At 40.5% G+C, this 18,441-nt stretch overlaps 1 protein-coding gene across 8 annotated transcripts in view; it reads left to right on the top strand.

Annotated features, from left to right (window-relative positions):
* Window positions 1-18,441, top strand: part of gphnb (gephyrin b) — a 110,530-nt gene that overhangs the window by 89,076 nt on the left and 3,013 nt on the right. For 4 of the 8 annotated variants that reach the window (XM_085432133.1, XM_085432130.1, XM_085432128.1 and 1 more), the window contains 13 exons: window positions 2,631-2,687; window positions 5,740-5,782; window positions 6,691-6,828; window positions 10,090-10,182; window positions 13,051-13,106; window positions 13,643-13,762; window positions 15,189-15,247; window positions 15,564-15,717; window positions 17,308-17,429; window positions 17,607-17,694; window positions 17,890-17,963; window positions 18,098-18,165; window positions 18,292-18,395. In XM_085432133.1, the coding sequence (XP_085288259.1) occupies window positions 2,631-2,687; window positions 5,740-5,782; window positions 6,691-6,828; window positions 10,090-10,182; window positions 13,051-13,106; window positions 13,643-13,762; window positions 15,189-15,247; window positions 15,564-15,717; window positions 17,308-17,429; window positions 17,607-17,694; window positions 17,890-17,963; window positions 18,098-18,165; window positions 18,292-18,395 (1,176 nt within the window). The remainder of the gene's footprint in view (window positions 1-2,630; window positions 2,688-5,739; window positions 5,783-6,690; window positions 6,829-10,089; window positions 10,183-13,050; window positions 13,107-13,642; window positions 13,763-15,188; window positions 15,248-15,563; window positions 15,718-17,307; window positions 17,430-17,606; window positions 17,695-17,889; window positions 17,964-18,097; window positions 18,166-18,291; window positions 18,396-18,441) is intronic. The other 4 variants (XM_085432131.1, XM_085432129.1, XM_085432127.1 and 1 more) reach the window with 3 other exon arrangements.

The raw sequence follows: 18,441 nt of genomic DNA, 5'->3' as shown, positions 1-18,441 counted from the left end.
CCTGCTTTTTATTTCCTTTATTTTTGCTTATCCAGGGAGTTTTGAAACTGTTGTCCTTGCGTGTATGATGTGTGCCTGTTAAAATTTGCATCCCTCATACAAGCCCATTCTCTTCTCTCACTTGGTCGGTCTCTCACCAGTAACAGGGGATTGCAGCGAAGGGTAGATTAGAAATGAGTGCGAGAATGTTTGACAGTCTGCTTTTATGCCTTTCCTCTAAACGTCCAAAACATCCCAGTCTGCCTTTGTACTCATTCTCCATGTATCCTCCTCGCCTCTAACACATCCCCCTGTAGCTTTTTTCCCGTGTTCATCTCCATATGCAAACTGTCTTTCCCCTTGGCTCTCTGATGGTATGATCTTTTCTTCTGAGCTATTTTTTGCCATACTGAGGTTTTGTTTTCAACCTGTGTCAGCATTAGTGTCATCACTCCACATTGCATTGAGGTTTTTCCGCTATGTGCTAGCTAATGGTGACCGTATATTGCTGCAAGACAGACTAATGATCCATTACTACACGACAGAGTGTGAAACTGGGTTAGGTAGAAGAAGAAAACTTGATCTTTGTGGTTTATCTGTGTGTTTAAGGAGACCAGTTAGGCAGTAAGATTTTGATGTAATTGTTATGCTTTTTTTATTTTATTTTTTTTTATTTTAGATGTCCTAGTCCTAGTGTTCTTGGAATGGCACACCTTGTACAAAAAATGCCCTAGCTGTCAGTCGCTAGTTTTCATATGTGCTTTTCAATGTCTGCAAGTTTGATCTGTGCCTTGCTGTAGCTGTAATTAGCCCCCTTAATCCCCACCTTTGTCCTTTTTTGTTTTTTCATGCCTGCCTCTCTCTGTTTCTTTCTGTTTCTATCCCTGTCTCTATCACTCTCTCGCTTGCTCTCTCTCTTATATTTAGGGTTATATAAAAGAAATATAAGGGCTTTCGAGCTTCAGCACAAATTTGCTAGCATGAGCTGTTGCCATCATGGCATCCGCTGAAACAAGCTTGTACCAACTAAGAGAAAGTGGTAAAATTGTAAATATGATGAGGCATTTTAAATCCAGAAATCAGATTCTTAAGCACTAATGTCAACAATTACAGTTGTTGTGTTACTGCTAGTCCTCAAAATATTAGGTAGTCCATCTGCGTGGTGACCTATCTGCTGCCAGCCTAAACTAAAACTTCGTTAGCATTTGCATCTGCTGAAAATTGTTCATAAATGTCAATATGGGTATACAGCTTACCAACATGGCAGTATGGGGGTTAAAATGCTGAAGGGGAAACTGGTGTTTCATTCACGTGTTCTGTCCGCCTAAACTGTGCCGTTGTACGGTTATAATCTAAGGCTATGTCCACACATGTTCAGGTATTTTTTAAGACAGGTTTTTTTTTCTTTTTTTCTTTTTTAATAATAAAAATCTACGTTAAATAAAAGATGTCAGTCGCCCTCAAAGTAATAGCCTTATTATAGCAATTTATTATACAGTTGTATTTGCTAATTTTTTTTATCTTTGTTTCATTTTGACTTTTTTTGTCTTCTTTTTTCAGTTTAGTTTCCCTTAGTCTACAGAGTGAATTTTCTTTTCAGTTATTTTGTTTGAAACTGTTTAGTTTTAGTTTAGTTTTTTATTAGTTTCAGTGTTAGTTTTAGTCAGTTTAATTATTATTGTATGGAGGGCACATGTCAGAGGGAAAATTGATGACAATTAGTATGTGTATTACTACAGAAACACATAACTTTTTTAAAGCGGTTGATCCATAGTGTGTCATAGAATTGTAGACCCATTATACATGTATATTATGTATTTTGAGACTCATCAGGCAAGTTGTAATAAACTATTTTACCAGTCTAATAAACACTACAACTAAGTATATCTCTACTACATTTTTAGTTAAAAAATTAACTAAAGTTTTTTTTTTTAACTCAATTTTCGTTCATTTAGTTTAATTTGTTTTTCAAAAGTTAGTTAACTAAAATGTTTTCTCACATCTAATTTTAGCTTTTATTTTAGTGTTAATTAATTGTGAAAACCTTGGTGGACATGGCTTCAATGGCTACATTAAATTTGCTGGACACAAAGTAGGAACACATGAGGGTTACTTATCCAAGCGGCATGCAGGAACTGTTGACATCGGGACTGGGACTAGATTGAAAGGCAGAACTGGCTCTGCTCCAGCACTGCATCAGAGGTTTACGATACAGTGTAGTAAGTCAAGCTTTCCCAGTGAAAAAGAAAAAAATCTGCTCTGTTATCATTTTTTGTAACTGAACATTTTTAAAGCATCGCGGTTTAATATGTTATTATAACTTCTGATTGTTATAGAGCGCATCCATTATTTCCGGATCAGCATAATCACAACATGAACCTCAGCGAAAGTTTTCAGGAAGCCAAAAAGCCACTAGGTGTTCATTCTTTATGGCCCTGCTTTATGCCACCTTTCTCTTTAGCTCTTTTTCCTTCTTTCTCTCCTTTCTGCTCCTCTCCCCCCAGCTCCTGCTAGGGTTGCTTGTTGTAGTGGATGCCTGTCTGTCCGTTTGTCCGTCCGTCCGTCTGTGTGTCTTGTCTGTCTGTCTGTGGTGTTCTGGTTGCTGGGACAGATGCACTGATGCCTGTGATTCGATGCTTTATCTCCACTAGCTCCAGTGTAGGTTGGAGGGGCTTAAAGATGATCGCAGGAGGACCTTCAGCTCTCGAGTAACTATCCCGCCCCCGCCCCCTCTCCTCTTTCCCCTCTTCCCCTTCTCCCCCCCTCACCCTCCTCCGAGGAGCGCGCAAAACAAATGTCCTGCTCTTTGTACCTCCCCACCCCACCCCACCCCCCTACTCGCTTGCCTAGCTATCTCTCTAGCTCTCACTCCCTCTCTTTCTCTGTCTGTTGCCACTGGTCTGTTTCTTGTACTCAATCTGTCGCTCACTCTACATCACTCTTTGTCTAGCTGTTTTCTCTGTCCGGTCTGTTAGGGTTCCTCTTTTCTCAGTCTCCCACGCACACTTTCCTGTCTCTTATTGTTCGCTTTCTCTCTTTGTTTCTCTCGCTCTTCTTCCATCTGCTCATCTTTCTCTGTTTCTGTCTCTCCGGTTAACATGCTCTGCTTTCAGTAGCTATGTCTGGTGTGCTGGATGTCTGTTAAGTAGATGCCATCAGGCCGCTCTAATGGTCTTTATTGTTTTCGTTCTTTTCTTCCTCTTTTCCCTCTTTTCTGCTATGTCTCGGCTCTGTAGTTTAGTGAAGTCTGTCTAGTTTGTGCTTCCTGTTTTTGTTTGTTTCTTTCTGGGCTGTGGGACCACGTCACGCTGATCCTCATCCTTCCACCCCCACCCTCCCTGTCTATCTGTCTACCTGTCTCCTCTATCTCTCTGCCTGTCCATCCCTCCTTCTCCACCATCCCATCCACCTTTGCCTCACCTCCCATTTACCACCTTCTCACCTTGGCTGTTTGGTGCCCAGTGGTGTCACAGTATTAGGCATTGAGGGAGGGGAGGAGAAAGAGAGGGGTGGGTGGGTGAGTAGAGAGACTTTCACCTTCACCGTGGGTGTTTTGGTTCTCCATACACAGCACACTGCCCACACCCAACTTTTATGATAACCACGGGTCATAGAAGTTACTGAGTTTCAGAGGACTTTCAGAGCCCAGAGGGATTGAAAGACATGTTAGCGCAGACAGATAATGACTGCCAGAGTACAATCAGCTATGTCAGTTGACAAATCTGAATATTAAGGTTGAAAGACAGCCAGACTAACGAGCAGGCGAGAAGACAAAGGGAGAGCCAAAACCAAAGAAGTGGACAACATTGGCACAAATCCCATACTTTCACTCCAGTGTATCCAACCGGACCTCTATTTGTGTATGTGTCTAAAGAATAATTACTTTCTGATTATGTGCCAAACTAGCTTAACAAAGTGCCTCCTGTGATTCTTCTTCCCTTATTTATCGTTCCCTAAGGCTGAGTTTCCCAAAAGCATGCTTATTACTGCAAGCCAGCATCTTCCTTTTTAAAGGTGTGCTACAACATTTTAACATAAAAGCATCAAAGCGTTGCTTGATTTCCAGAAATACAGCTAAAAGAGACAGGAGGCTAGAGCAGTAGCATGTCCATGGATCAGTGCTGCTTGGCATCACATCTCTTTTCTTTCACTAGCAGCTAGTCTTGGACTAAATTACTAAATGTAAAGCAGAATAAAGGTACTTAAAATTGGGAACAAAACTGTGTTCCAGACACACACTACATTCCTTTTGGCATGTAATGTGTTTACAGTTGAGAAGTTTCATTGTTTTAACTCAAAATGTCAGCAAACATGACAATTTTCTAAAACGTTACTGTCTTGCACAAAAGAAGGCAGGAAGTATTGACAATTGATCGTCTTCTACCATTTTCTACCACTTCTCCTGATCCGGGTGGCAGGGGGCAACAGTCTAGACAGAGATGCCCAGACTTCCCTCTCCTGGTCACTGTCTCCATCCTCCATCAGCTCTTCCTGGAGGTCGCCAAAGATTTCGCAAGCCCTTTAGGAGACATTTTTACTGACGATTGGAAGTAAAACTTGAGAATCGTCCTAAAATTGTATTTGAGAAACAGGAAGCATTTTTTGTTTTATTTTTGGTTCAGTACTGATGTTGCCATCCAAATAATTTCCAACAGGTTGATTTCCTATAGCACAAAAACAATAACCAACCATAGACTGTAAATAAAAGATCTTTGAACAGATAATTGAAATAATGAGGCAGCTCCTCTAGTTGGAAAGAAAAGTCTGATTATCCTGAAGTCCATTGGACAATTACAGAGTTTACAGACTTTCGCGTTACATTATTATTAAATACAACATCATCTTCTTTTTATCTTTTATATAAAGTCTGTATAACAAAGTTTGATTGAAACGGTAATGTTTAAAATTCAAATTTCTCACCCATACTGTGCGCATTTACTATGTTGTATAGAGCAGGGGCACAGCAATAGCCTCCAAAATAAACTTCAAAAATCCAGAGAGGCCACTCAAGCAGGAAGACAGAAGTCAATGGGAAATGTAAATGCAATTATTGCTAATTTTGGCAACACTGATTATACATGAGGAAGTTAAGAGTTTTATAGGAAAATTACAAGCTCCACGTGCCTTCTCTCAACCATGGACAGCACCTGAGCTCCAGCCTCAGGTTGTTTTTGGGAAACTCAGCCCAGTTTTAACCCGCTCTGCTCTCCTCCCCACCTTGCCGTAGATCACGGGTAGCGTTCAAACGCAGCATCAGCAATTTCCAGAGAAATCTGAACCCTCTTGCGCCACATCTGAACAGCCACTATCGTAACTCAGCACTACATTTCCACTACATTTGGTGTTACACTGTAGCACAGTTAAAACATCTTGTGATACAATATTGTCACTCTGTATGTTGCTGCCTTTGTCCGTATATTCTTTAAAGTGCTTTAATTATAGTGTGACATGTCAGTGCATTTATCAGTGTGACAACCACCTGTGATATGATGATGTAGTGTACCGTAAGTGATCATAATGGTCATGGGGGAGATGTAACCATCTCCCAGCAGCAGGACAAAGTGCACAGTGTAGTGTGACGCAAGCTCTTGCCAGTGCTTCTGACTGTTGTATAAACAGCTTGTCATTTCAAGCATGTGAAAAGAGCAGCTTGGTTTATCTCAAATTACCACCACCTCTGCTCTCTCTCTCTCTCTTTCCTTTTCTCTTTCCTTTTGCCCTTTCTTGTCTTTCGTTCCCAATCACCCTCTCAATCCCCAGGTGCAGTCACGATGCAGCAGCAAAGAAAATATCCTAAGATCAAGTAAGCACCAACTTTCACGTTTCACATCTGCACGTCACAGACTGTGCCCTCTAACACTCAGATAGATTTTAAGTGTGTGTGTGTGTGGCTTCTGTGTTGCATTTACATGTCCCTGTGTGTTTGTGATGTTTTGCCAGAGGTTGTTAAGCCTCATGTTAAGCATCAGAATATGCTGTGGAAGCGTAAGTGTATGTTTAAAGGAGAGAAATTGGGTCAAGGGAAATCAAAGCACGGCGTCTATTCTTCGCTGTGAGGCAGAGCGAGGCAGAGAGAGATAAAGAGAGAAAGAAAGAGAGAGCAGATTACACATTAGTTACACCTTGCTTTGTTCCTTTTACCTTTGGAATTATTAGAGAGGTATTATTAGACCAACATGGCTGCTATCGAGCACCTCTGTCATCCAGCTGCGTTTCACAGGAACAAACAAACAGGACTGTTTTTTGCCAGTCCCTCCTCATGGCATTCAAATAGCACACATATGCCTACATGCAGCAAAAATAAGTCGTCTTAATCCAGTTTTCTTACCATGGTGTGAAGACATATTAGTTGATATATCCTTTTTTTATAATGATAATTTGTGCATTTTAACTGTATGTCATGTAGACTCTGGACTTAACAGCTGAAAATCCAGAGTGCGAGGTTCTGTTTGAGATTTTAAAATTGTTGTTCAGAGTTGTTCAGTTCCCTGCTTTTAGAGCCACGTAGATGCCTGCTGCCTTGGGAGTGAATCCCAGTAGAGTTCTCACTCTTCTCCTTCCTTATCTTCCAGTCTTCCTCTTTCAAAGTGTCTAAATAAAAATAAATACTTTTTCTCTTCTTTTTTTTTTAATTGTTCAAATTTAACATGGAGAATTAAACCTGATTTTGTGGATTTTATGACTACATCTGTATGTTTCACATCGTCTCAGGTCACAGTGCTGTGGACATCACCAAGGTGGCCCGGAGGCACCGTATGTCCCCCTTCCCCCTAACCTCCATGGACAAGGCCTTCATCACTGTGCTAGAGATGACTGCAGTCCTGGGCACTGAGATCATCAACTACAGGGGTGAGGAGGACAGATAGGTGGTTACCCTTTAAAGCCTGTAGCCATGCTGCTACAGAAAAGCTTCTAGTTTGTAAGTCTTTCCTTTTTTTGCATATCCAGCTCATATAGATGCTGGGATGTTGTGGTGGTACTCCTTTCCGATTGCTAAGTACACATGACAGCATTTAAACACCACCTGTTCACAACCAGACACCTCACTTAATCAGCAGTTCCTGTACGCAGGCCACGCTGTCAGTCACACAGACTCAGATTGTCTTTGCTACAAGGTCAAATGCATAACAAACAAATGACTTGCGTGTGTTGTTTGACTTCCCACAGCTTGTGAGACACTTTATACAGACAATGGATCCAATTTTTTGCTCACCTGATGCATTTGTTTGTTTATTCATTTATTAACATGTACCAGGTTGGAGTTTCGTTTTATTTCTCTGTAACCGACAGTGACATGCACGTGATTGTAGCTTTATTCCTTAGCCATAAGAGCGCTACTGTGTTTCCATCAGAGTACATTTCAGCTAAACAGAACTGAATTCTACAAAAGCAAAAATTATCAGAATTGTGGCCCCAATATTATGTCAAAAGAAGAGTGAAACTAATGTTTTTGTTACTTGAGGCATTTGAAATTGAGATCACAACACATCAAGAGACAAATTGAGGCTGAAGCTAGCTTTTGCTTCATGGGTATATGGGTCTATATATAACTTTTGTGTAGCAAATAGCTAAAGCCAGTAATTTTCAAAGTTGATAGTATACCAGGATTATTTACAGCTCATTTCCGCTGCCCCCAAGTGGTCAAAATAGTAACAACTTTTAATGCAGTTGCAAAACTAATTCCTGTTTATATAATTCTCAGTGTCTGTCATGACATTTGTATGTACACATTACTGCTTGTGTGTTCATGTCGCTGTATGAGTTAACTGTAGCAGTATTTTTGCATTGTGTGCTTACAAGTCTAAACAGACATCCAGATTCTAAGGTACAAACTTGCAAGACAAGTAGGTTTAGCACCTGAGGGTCTTGTCATCCTTCTGGCAGAGTGGCTTAAGTGCCAGCGGAGGATGACACAGAGTCAAGCTGAGGGCTGGAGGGGAAAACACAGTCTTTAATTCATCTGTAGAAACCGTAGCAAAGACTGGCGGCAATAATGGCCTGCAGCGCACATGACTTCTAGATCAATGATGGTAGCAGGAGCGCTTTCGTTTTCCAGGTGTAAAGTGATGTTTCATGTTATGGAATAGGGGACTGGATTGCAGGATTTGCAAGAGCACAGCTGGGTGGCGGACAGTTGGGTAAGGAAGAGAGAATGGGGGGATTTGAGAGATGAAATATTTAGACAGTCAACAGCTGGAGCAGCTCCCCTGCTGGATTTAGAACAGTGTGTGTGTGTTTGCTAATGGATGTGTATTCTGCATTTTTTGCATATAGTGAGTATTGAATTAGAGGTGTCTAGCGCTGATTTTATTGTTATAATTGGTTACTACATATTTCTACGTAAGCTATTACTGGAGGAATAGTATAAATTAATACTAGATCCCTGTTTATCTTTCTTATTGTATCGTAGAGACATTTGCTGTGATTCAGTACTTAAATATGAAGTTCTTGACAGTTTAATATTTAATGCTAAACAGTCTAAAACACTTTAAAGGAATAGTTTGAAATGCTTACTCTCTTTCACGCCCGGAATTAGACAGAAATATTTATCTGCATGTGAATTATGAAGCCCTAACTATCTGGAGGTTAACTTAGCCCAGCAATTGAAACAGGGAGAAAAACAACATGCTCGGTTACACTTGGTTGGTTTTAAACACAGAGACCTTCAGATTTTTTACTTCAGAGCAGTTTTAGTTTAGTCCGCCCTTGTTTTCAGGCTAAACGCTGGGCTAACCTCACTGGCTTTAAATGTACTTTTCTGCAAAGGCATGAGAGTGAGTCATTTCATCGAGTTTTAGTTAAGGAAGTGAGCGCATTTGTCAAAACAACAAAACAAAAAATTCATTTAGTTCCTCCCTATTTTCCTGTCATAATAACCAGTGTTATTGTTCTTAAATAGGGCTATTTCTTAAGCAGAAATCGTAGACATTAAAAGATTTAATAAACCTGTTTTGTTTTTTGTGTTTTTTACTTTATTTTTCCGATACATATTAGCTCACACTACTTTTTAAATTACTGACGTAAACATTTGCATTTCAACTGAATGAGACATTATTTTAACCACATCTGCTTTTATAAGTTTAAACTGATACACTTCAACAGACGAGGTGGTGTGAGGTTCAGTCTTATTGGCCTCAGAAACGCTGGGAACTGCTGGCTTAGACTGGTGTCCAGAACGTCTTACAAAAAGAGGTTCTTCTTTTTGAAAAGCACCTTATCAAACGTGCACTTTTCTGCTGCAACAAGACATCACCTCTGTTCTATTATTAGTCACAGCTCAGCTTCAGCACATGGTTTTAACAAGCTTTTCAGTTCCAGCTTGTGTGTAAAAATACACCAATTTAAATACTGTTAATATAGAGAAAAGATGGGAGGATTTGGACACGAGCATGTGTGCCTTTATCCATGATGGAGATGCATTATGTACAGCAGCTCAGTATTCCTGTCATCTGCATGTGTGTGGGTGTCTGTATGCACATGCATATTTTTTCCCCTTAAACTCGTTGATATCAAAGCTTAGATCTTCATATTAACACCCACATAATCACAGCATGAAGGCTCAGCTATATATAGGCACACAGCAGCTTAAGGTATTTTAGTGCCTGGATCTTTTTTTCCTCCCTCCACCCACTCTCCCTTCTGACTTCTATGTCTTTCTTTCCTTCCTTTACTTTCTCTGAGCCATTGTCTCAGTGAAGAGGCTCTGTATTTCCTCCCTGACATTTTTTAAGTTGTCTGGCTGTTGGAAATGCTAAAGAAATGTGCACATGAACATTTGCAAGCCCCCACTTGCGGTGTGCAAATCGGTAAACTGAGGTAAAATAGCGCAGTGTGCAAGTACATGTCCGTGTGTGCAGGTCAGGCGGTGAGTCATGCAGAGAGATGCTGATGCGTGGTGTCACACTATGGCTCTCTTTAAAACATGCACACACACACACACACGCATATACACACCTCCAGCTCAAACATTTCTCTGTATCTTCATCAGATGCACTGTTTCACCCTCTATGCCTCTGTCTCTCTTTCTCTCTCTAACTTTTGCTCTCTCCTTCCACCAATCTTCAACCAGCCTCTCCACTCCACACTCATGTTTTTCCTCTTCTTCTACAGATGGGATGGGTCGAGTCCTGGCTCAGGACGTTTACGCCAAAGACAACCTGCCACCCTTCCCTGCTTCTGTCAAGGACGGTTATGCTGTGAGAGGTAGGTAACATCAATTACGGCGGGTGATGCTAATTGAATAATATCCTCTCATTCTTGTCTTTGCCACATTTTGTTGCCCATCCATCTGACATCCTTTCAGTATTTAGTACTTTGGATCTTATCCTCAGTTTATCAAAAATGTACATAAGTGTAAATGTTGCAAGGATTATACTGTTATTTATGATATATAGCCCTTGTTGTGTTCAAATGACACATCTTACCTAAAAATCAAACACATTTATGTTTATTTTTAGTTGTTTACGGGTCCTTTTTTACCTCTTGTTATTACCATGAGAGCAATGAGACAGTAGGCCTGCTTAACCAGGTGTTCGTAAGTGCAAACTTTGCATGGTTATATGTAATTATTAAATGGAAACCATTTATAAAATTACATTTTACAAAGTCACAAGAAAACATAAACACTAACTGAAACAATACTGTTACAAACCTTACCTAAAAGAAAATCCTAAATATTTAGGAAATGTCTGTAGTTTTTTATTTTTATTATTAAATTTATATACACGTTTGTGCCTCATTATCATTTTTATTATATATAACAAATATCAAAAATTATTGAAAATTACTACTAATTACTGACTAACTGAAACTAAATGGAAATAAAATATTCATTTAAAAATTAAAACTAAAGAAAAATTCAAAACTGTACTGATTATGCTTTGCCGATCTAGTTAAACAAAAGTAACATAAAGAAGTGGATCACTTCAAAAGCAGTGCATATACTTAAGAGTAGTGGTGTCAGCGTTAATCTCGTTAAAATTGCTGCATGTGGCAAATCTCCGTTAGCGCGGATCACCCCATGCTGCACAGCGTCAACGCATTAGCGCGGTTAGCTCGTTAATGCGTAATGTGGTTATGGCGTTAACGCGCTTTTAACGAGATTAACGTTGACAGCACTATTAAAAAGTTGATGGACTGAGACTGAAGCTAACGTGTTAACAAGCTAACCGTGCTAATGCATTGACACCGTACAGCCCCACGCACAGGGTGATCCGTGCTAACTTGCTAACGGAGATTTGCCGCATTAATGCGGTTATGCCGTTAAAAGGTCATTTTAACGAGATTAACGCTGACAGCACTATTAAAAAGTTGATGGACTGAAACTGAAGCAAGTACAAACCTGAAAAGATGTGCAACCTTTTGATACAATTAAATAGTGTAAATAGATTGCACATTATTTTGAGGAAATACTGTGCACTCACACGTCCTTCCTCACATGGCGGATTGTGATTGATTCCCGTTAGGCACTGCTGCAGAATTTTTTCAACTGATCCGAGCATATTTATAAGGTATAACAGAGACAAAGCTTTAATAGTGAAATCTGACAGTTGAAAAGACAATTATGAAATAAGAAAACTAATCAAGGTTACTTTTTGAATTCTACCTCACATTGACGCAGCTGTACGTGCCTGTCATGTCATCTTATTCGTAAAGTCACTGCTGTGTAACAGAGCAGTGATGCTGCAGAAGGACTAACTGTTTCTGTCCCAGTGAGATCACTGCAGGACACCGGAGCAGGAAAAAACTGCTTGTTGGACAATGTAAAGGCTTTTTCTGTCGCTGTGATTGAACGGTGATCCTTTCAATTATTGTACATAAACGAGGCTGTCCTCCACAGCTGCCAGGTGGCAAGAGATAATTCTCAAATGGTGGAGGATTTACCTTTGTTCAGACATCCAACTCTCAGAGTTTCATCCTTATGGCTGTTAGAACTCCTTTCTAGTGTTTTTCTAGGTGAGATTCAGAAGACGTTGGTTGAGATTTTCTGTCAGTATTTTAAATGAAGGGAGTCCTGTAAAGCACTGAGGGCTCTGTTAACCTGAAGAACAGGGTGACAACTCGCTGACTTCAGGCAGCTCAAAACCTCCTGTACATAACATCTGCTGTTGGTTCCTACTGAACGAGTAGGAGGAGAAGAATACCACAGATCTCTCAGGATTTTCTGCATCTGTCCTAAGGGCCTGTTGCCTGCTAAAGGATACGTGTGTTTTTTAGAAATTATAGTGCTTAAAATATGGGTCTGAAAAGAGTCTGTTGTCTAGAGCTTGAATTTTTCCTTTTACCAAAGTGTAGCTTCTGCCTTTTATTGTCACTTTAAGTAATAAAAAGCACCAAGAAGCTGACAAATTAGCCTTGGTTAACATCCAAAAAGTGATCAGGGAAGTCCTGGGTTCTGCTACGTGTGTAGTGTGAACAGGTAAAAATGCAGTAGATGTTAATACTAAGAACTGCATTGGTATGAAGCAGAGTTAGATGAGGAGAGATGCTCCATAAAAACCCATAGAAACTTATATTTCCATCATGGCTCTCAGGTTTTTCCCAAAAATGTGAAAAACCTCTTCATGTCAAAACAGATTTTTGATGTCATCAATGGGATTTTTTAAACTTTCTGCACTAAAGAGAATGGCAGATTCACCCGGCAAGGACATTTTTAATGTCAAAGGATGCAGTATATCCGTGTTCAAAGAGCATCTTGTGATGACTTTCGTTCCTCTTTCTGTGTGTTTGTTAATTGATAAAGAGGGATGCTAAAAATGATTCTTGATTTCTCAATTTTTGTGTTTGCTCTGGTCGGTCACAGAACTTGGCTGCAGTAACAATAAGGGTTGGGCTGTGCAAAGGCTATCAGACTGATTTTTGATTAAAACTGTAAAAATCTGCTTGCCCTGGTAGTACTGTTTGTGTCTATTTTGGAGATGTTTAATAAACTTTTCCCCCCAGATCTTGTTTTTATCATTTCCCACTGTATTTTACCAAAATAAATGACTCAGCTCAATACACACTCCCACACACCCACAGGTTTTCGCCTGCACTCGTGCGTAATACTTTTCAATCTTTCTTTTATTCTAGCGGCTGACGGCCCAGGCGACCGCTTCATCATTGGAGAGTCCCAAGCTGGAGAGCAGGTTTGTGTCCACGCTGACACCTCTGCAAGCACACAAAGACACCCTCACTCACACAGTCGGTCTCACACAAACACCCACATAAGCTGGATATGAAAATAAAGTACTTCACTTTTGCCCTTCACCTTATGCCTTGACCAGCCTGTAATTGCACATCAGTGTGTTCCCTTAGCAGGTGATGAAAAGCCCTTCGCACCAAAGCATGGCCAGAAAGTCAAAGTGTAAACACATGAGATCACTGAGACAAAAGTAAGCCTGACATATTTTCGACAACCCCTCACATCTCCTCTCAAACAGCATCACCACACATTCAAGCATCTGTTTCCTGTTTGCCTTTATAAGCTCTTAAAATTGCAATTATGATGTACATAAAGTCAGTTTTCTGTTTTATTGTATAGATTACTTCAGTCACAAACAGTCCGTCATTTATTCCATAACACCTATGGGTTAAATGTTAACCCAGTGTTTGAAATTTGACATGATATTGTTTGTCCTTTCCTGTATCTTTGACTTATGTTTACCTTTCTGTGTTTGCACAGCCCACCCAGACAGTGATGCCTGGCCAAGTGATGAGGGTGACGACGGGTGCCCCTATACCCTGTGGGGCAGATGCTGTAGTCCAGGTGGAAGATACCGAGCTCCTCCGCGAATCAGAAGACGTGAGCGTGAAGTTTCATGCTAAATGAAGGACAGTCAGAATCAGAACGCTAAAAGGCCTTAGTATGCTCATTTCCAGCTTCATATTTTGAATCTAAAACTACTCAGTTTTCCATGATTCATAGTTTTAAAAAGTAATAATTATTATTATATACTGGCCTTTGATGCAGTGTCTGGGTTCATCTACTGTCTGAACAAGATTGTTAAGCGCATGTCTCTTTAAGGCCCGAGGCCTGCTTTCTTTTAATTGGTTGCCCCTCACCTGGCTATTGCAAGCAATGCCCACTACATGTAAGCACCAATTCCACACCACAGACACAGCTAAGGGCACACCTGGCCATAAAAGGAAATCCATCCCAAGCTGATGTTAGCTTGGTCAAGAGAAGAAAAACATTAGAAGCCAAACATCCATGGCGCCCTCAAGCCCAAGCTTTTGTCTCACTTCCTTTTTAACATGCCAGTATCTTTATTAAAAACTTCAGCTATGTTTATTATAACCATCCTATAAGGTTGTCTTTAACCCAAACCTGTGAAAGGTTTCATTTAATTCAGTTCAGTTTTATTCATATAGTGCCAAATTACAACAGCAGTAAACTCAAATCACTTTATGTTGTAAGGTAAAGACAAGAAAACCCTAACGATCAGCTGACCCCCATGACCTAGCACTTGGCGACAGTCGGAAGGAAAAACTCAATTTTAACAGGAAGAAAGCTCCAGGAGAACCATGCTCAGGCAGTCTGGTTCAGGCAGTGATCGGTTGGGATTCTCTCTGTGTACTGCAACTGCTTCCCAAATTCCAAATACATGAATGCTAGGTTAACTGTCTATGTGTTGGAGCTGCAAGAGACTGGTGACATGTCCACTATGTGCCCGTCACCCTGTGACATCTGGGATGGGCTCCAGTCATGGACAATTTCAAGCTCTCAAATTTGTGGGATAGCAGTTTGGGGATAGCCTCTTCCTGTTTCAACATGACTGCAGACCAAAGCAGTTCATAAAGACAGTAAACAAATTTGGTGTGGAAGAACTTTACTGGCCAGCACAGAGTCATGACCTCAACCCGACAGACCACCTTTGGGATCAATTAGAGCGGAGACTGTGAGCCAGGCCTTCTCATCTAACACTGTCTGACCTCACAAATGTGCATCTAGGAGGAATGGTCAAAAATTCCCATAAACAAACCTATGAAAAGCCCTCCCAGAAGAATTCAAACTTCTCATAGCTGCAAACAGCAGATCAGCATAATGTTAAACCTTATGGATTAGGAATGGGATGCCACTCAAGTTCATATATGTGTGAAGGGAAACAAGTGACTACTTTTGGCAATATAGTGTCTTTTATCCTAGAAATGGACAGAATACTGAAAGCATCATTTTCTTATCTGTCACTGACCCAGCCTGTTCAATGTGATAAATGTTTTTCCGGTAGGGGACGGAGGAGCTGGAGGTACGAATCCTAGTACAAGCTCGCCCAGGGCAGGACATCAGGTTAGTCCGTGACTGAGATGTTTGCTATGTATTATACTTATTAAATACTGTAAGGCTGGAAGACACTGTTGGGAGTTAACTTGAAAAAGATTAATGCAAGGTATAGTGCACCACTACTACTGCCGTTATTATAATTCTGTCTGTCTGCATGTTTTTGATTATTATTGTTCTTTATTTAACATTATAATAATGATGAAGACTGAAGGAAAACAGATGCTTAGAACACATTTCATGTCTTTACCAGAACATCTATGGTGAATGTAGCAGTACCCTTGTTCTTGCAGGCTTTAAATGTTTAGTGCCCATCTCTTCATAGGCCTATCGGTCACGACATCAAGCGTGGCGAGTGCGTGCTGGCCAAGGGCACCCATATGGGCCCATCTGAAATTGGCCTCCTGGCCACTGTTGGAGTTACAGAGGTGGAGGTCCAAAAATTCCCTGTGGTGGCCGTCATGTCCACAGGAAATGAGGTAAAGGTTAAGAAAATCTTAGTTTTTGTTGTGGTGAATTATGCCTCTCGACTTGGCTGCGAAAGGTACAACAGTATGCCTTTTTTTCCTAACAACACACCACGTTCATATTTATGCACAATCACCATTGTTTGCTTTGGCTGGCGACAACAGAACATCATTTAGAAGTGAATGTGCAGTCAGCTGTTTCACATGTGCTTTCAGTTGTGAAGAACGTGTTTATCTGTGACCAGGTGGTTTCGTTTAAACAGTAGAGTCAGATTTGTGCATTTTCTGTGTGACTAATGCGCAGTTTAAATTTCATGGGGTGCATGAATATGCATAGCTCTCCATTTTCAGGGCCGTGCAGACCCATATTTAAACTTTATCACCTGTTTGTTAGCATATTTCACTCATCTGCCGTCTTATGAAGTAGAGGATTAGATGCAGCTACATTTTATTCATGAGCACTTATTTTGGTGGCAGTGGACAAAAAAAATCCATGATATCCTTTTAACATGTTGTGATTCAAAGATTTTAAGATACAACTAGACTTCTGTACCTCTTCAGTGTTCCAGTTTCAGATATTACAAAACCTAATCCATGACGGCAGACTTTGGCTAATTGAAGCTCTTTTCCAACCTGATCAGGTGATGTGCTATAAAGAGTGTCATGGTGCCACATGGAAGTAAGATGTGGTGGCACCGTCAGTTAAGCGTAGCGCTTTTAGAACATGAAGCTGAAAGACTGCATGAACCACATGCGTATGCCCGTGTTCATCTCATGGAAGGACTAAGAAAAGGAGAGGGGCAATGGAAAAGCAGTGACTCTAAGATATTGGCTGATATTAGCTTTTTCTGATATATCAGTGTCTGCATTGATAACAGCCAATAAATGAGCATTTAAAAAGTAATGAATATGATGAAAGACCAGGTTGACAACATGGTGACAGGTGGGTTTGTAATACAAGAAGAAGAGTCAGGTGGATCGTAAAAATAATCGTGCAATTAAAATGTTTATTTTTAAAAAGCATTTTCATATTATTTTTGTAAAGACTCTTACATAATTACACGCAGTAAATGTTAAGGAAATCTGTCTGTTGCAACATTGTGTATTTCAGACTTTTAAATGTGTCAGTCATGTTCTACTGTTTAGTCTTAAAATGTGACAAAATGGTGACAAGAGCACCTCACAAGTTCCCAGAGGCCAAGCTGACATCTTTAAAGTGCATTGGTTTAGATGACACTAACTTTAGCACGAACAACAGATGGGTGTTGCTAATTTGAAACTTCAGAAAGTGTTTTTTTCTCAGTTTTAAAGTATTATTTTATGCAGCATTTTTAACTCAAGGGTAATAGAACCAAAGCAGATTTATTCAGTACAGAGAGCATGTTAAATATAGTAACTACATGACTGGGTACAAAAATGAAAAAGTTTGCATAAGGATTATAATATTGTCTCATCTTCCAGCAGAATAATTATTTTTTTACTTACCAGACCTCATCGCAAATCAAAAAGATGCAGAATGATTTATTTAATGATTTTCACAACTAATAATAAAAGATTGCCATCAAATAGGAGTTTCTAACATGTGATTTGTTTGGGCGATAGCTTCTGAACCCAGAAGATGACCTCCATCCTGGAAAGATCAGGGACAGCAATCGCTCCACCCTGTTGGCCACAATTCAGGAACATGGCTACCCCACTATCAATCTGGGCATCGTGGGAGACAAGTATGCCGTCAGATCTTGCCTCTGCCACAGTTCCCTTTAGCTATGCTTTTGTCCTTTTAATAAGCCCTGTGTACTTATCCAAAGATAGGCCAGTTTTCTCATTTTCTGTGATTTCTCTGTCCTGGGTGTCGCGGGGGGCTTGACATTTGTATGTATATGTTTGTCTGTGCCCTGCAGCCCCGATGACCTTCTCAACGCTCTGAATGAAGGCATCAGCCGTGCTGATGTCATCATCACCTCAGGAGGAGTGTCTATGGGAGAGAAGGTACAGTGGCAGAAAGTCCAGTGGTAGAGTTGTGTTGTACTGACACCATGTGGTAGCTGATAGCCAGACAGCTGAGCTTCACAGTTCGTTTGAGTTCATTATTTTATGAAACACATTTTTTGGAGTACTTGTTCTTCATGTCTGTTGAGTATTCTTAAGGATTTTAATTTTCTTTCTTTCTAACATAATTTTTAGGACTACCTTAAGCAGGTGCTGGATATCGATCTTCATGCTCAGATCCATTTTGGTCGTGTGTTCATGAAACCAGGGTAAGAAAAAGAATCCGCTTCAAAAGTGCTTCACAAACAATACATACAAATGACATGCAGAAGGAGGCATGTGGTGTAAAATGACAGCCGGTGGAGAATTTAGAAATTATGTTTGTTTTTGTCTTTTTTTCCAGTCTCCCAACAACTTTTGCCACGTTGGACATAGATGGTGCTCGCAAACTAATCTTTGCCCTCCCAGGTAGTGTGTGAAGTTGAGAGAAAGAGTGATTCACTCCGCTGTTTGCGCAGAGATGTTACTCACATATTCCCCCCCCCCCCCTTGCTTTCTCTCCTCGCCCTCTTCTCTCTGTCCCCCCGTCTGTCCTAGGAAATCCCGTGTCTGCTGTTGTCACCTGTAATCTTTTTGTCATCCCTGCCTTGAGAAAGATGCAGGGTATTTTGGACCCCAGGCCCACCATCATCAAAGCGAGGGTAGGACACACAGGGCAACTGGGACATCCTGACTTCATCGCGTTCC

The sequence above is a fragment of the Copadichromis virginalis genome, linkage group LG15 (assembly GCF_057382275.1).
Source record: "Copadichromis virginalis isolate Kocher_CV1m ecotype Utaka linkage group LG15, C_Virginalis_male_GT1.1, whole genome shotgun sequence".
Classification (NCBI taxonomy): domain Eukaryota; kingdom Metazoa; phylum Chordata; class Actinopteri; order Cichliformes; family Cichlidae; genus Copadichromis; species Copadichromis virginalis.
Note: the sequence above shows the minus strand (reverse complement) of the source record. Positions and strands in the feature narration are given on the sequence as shown.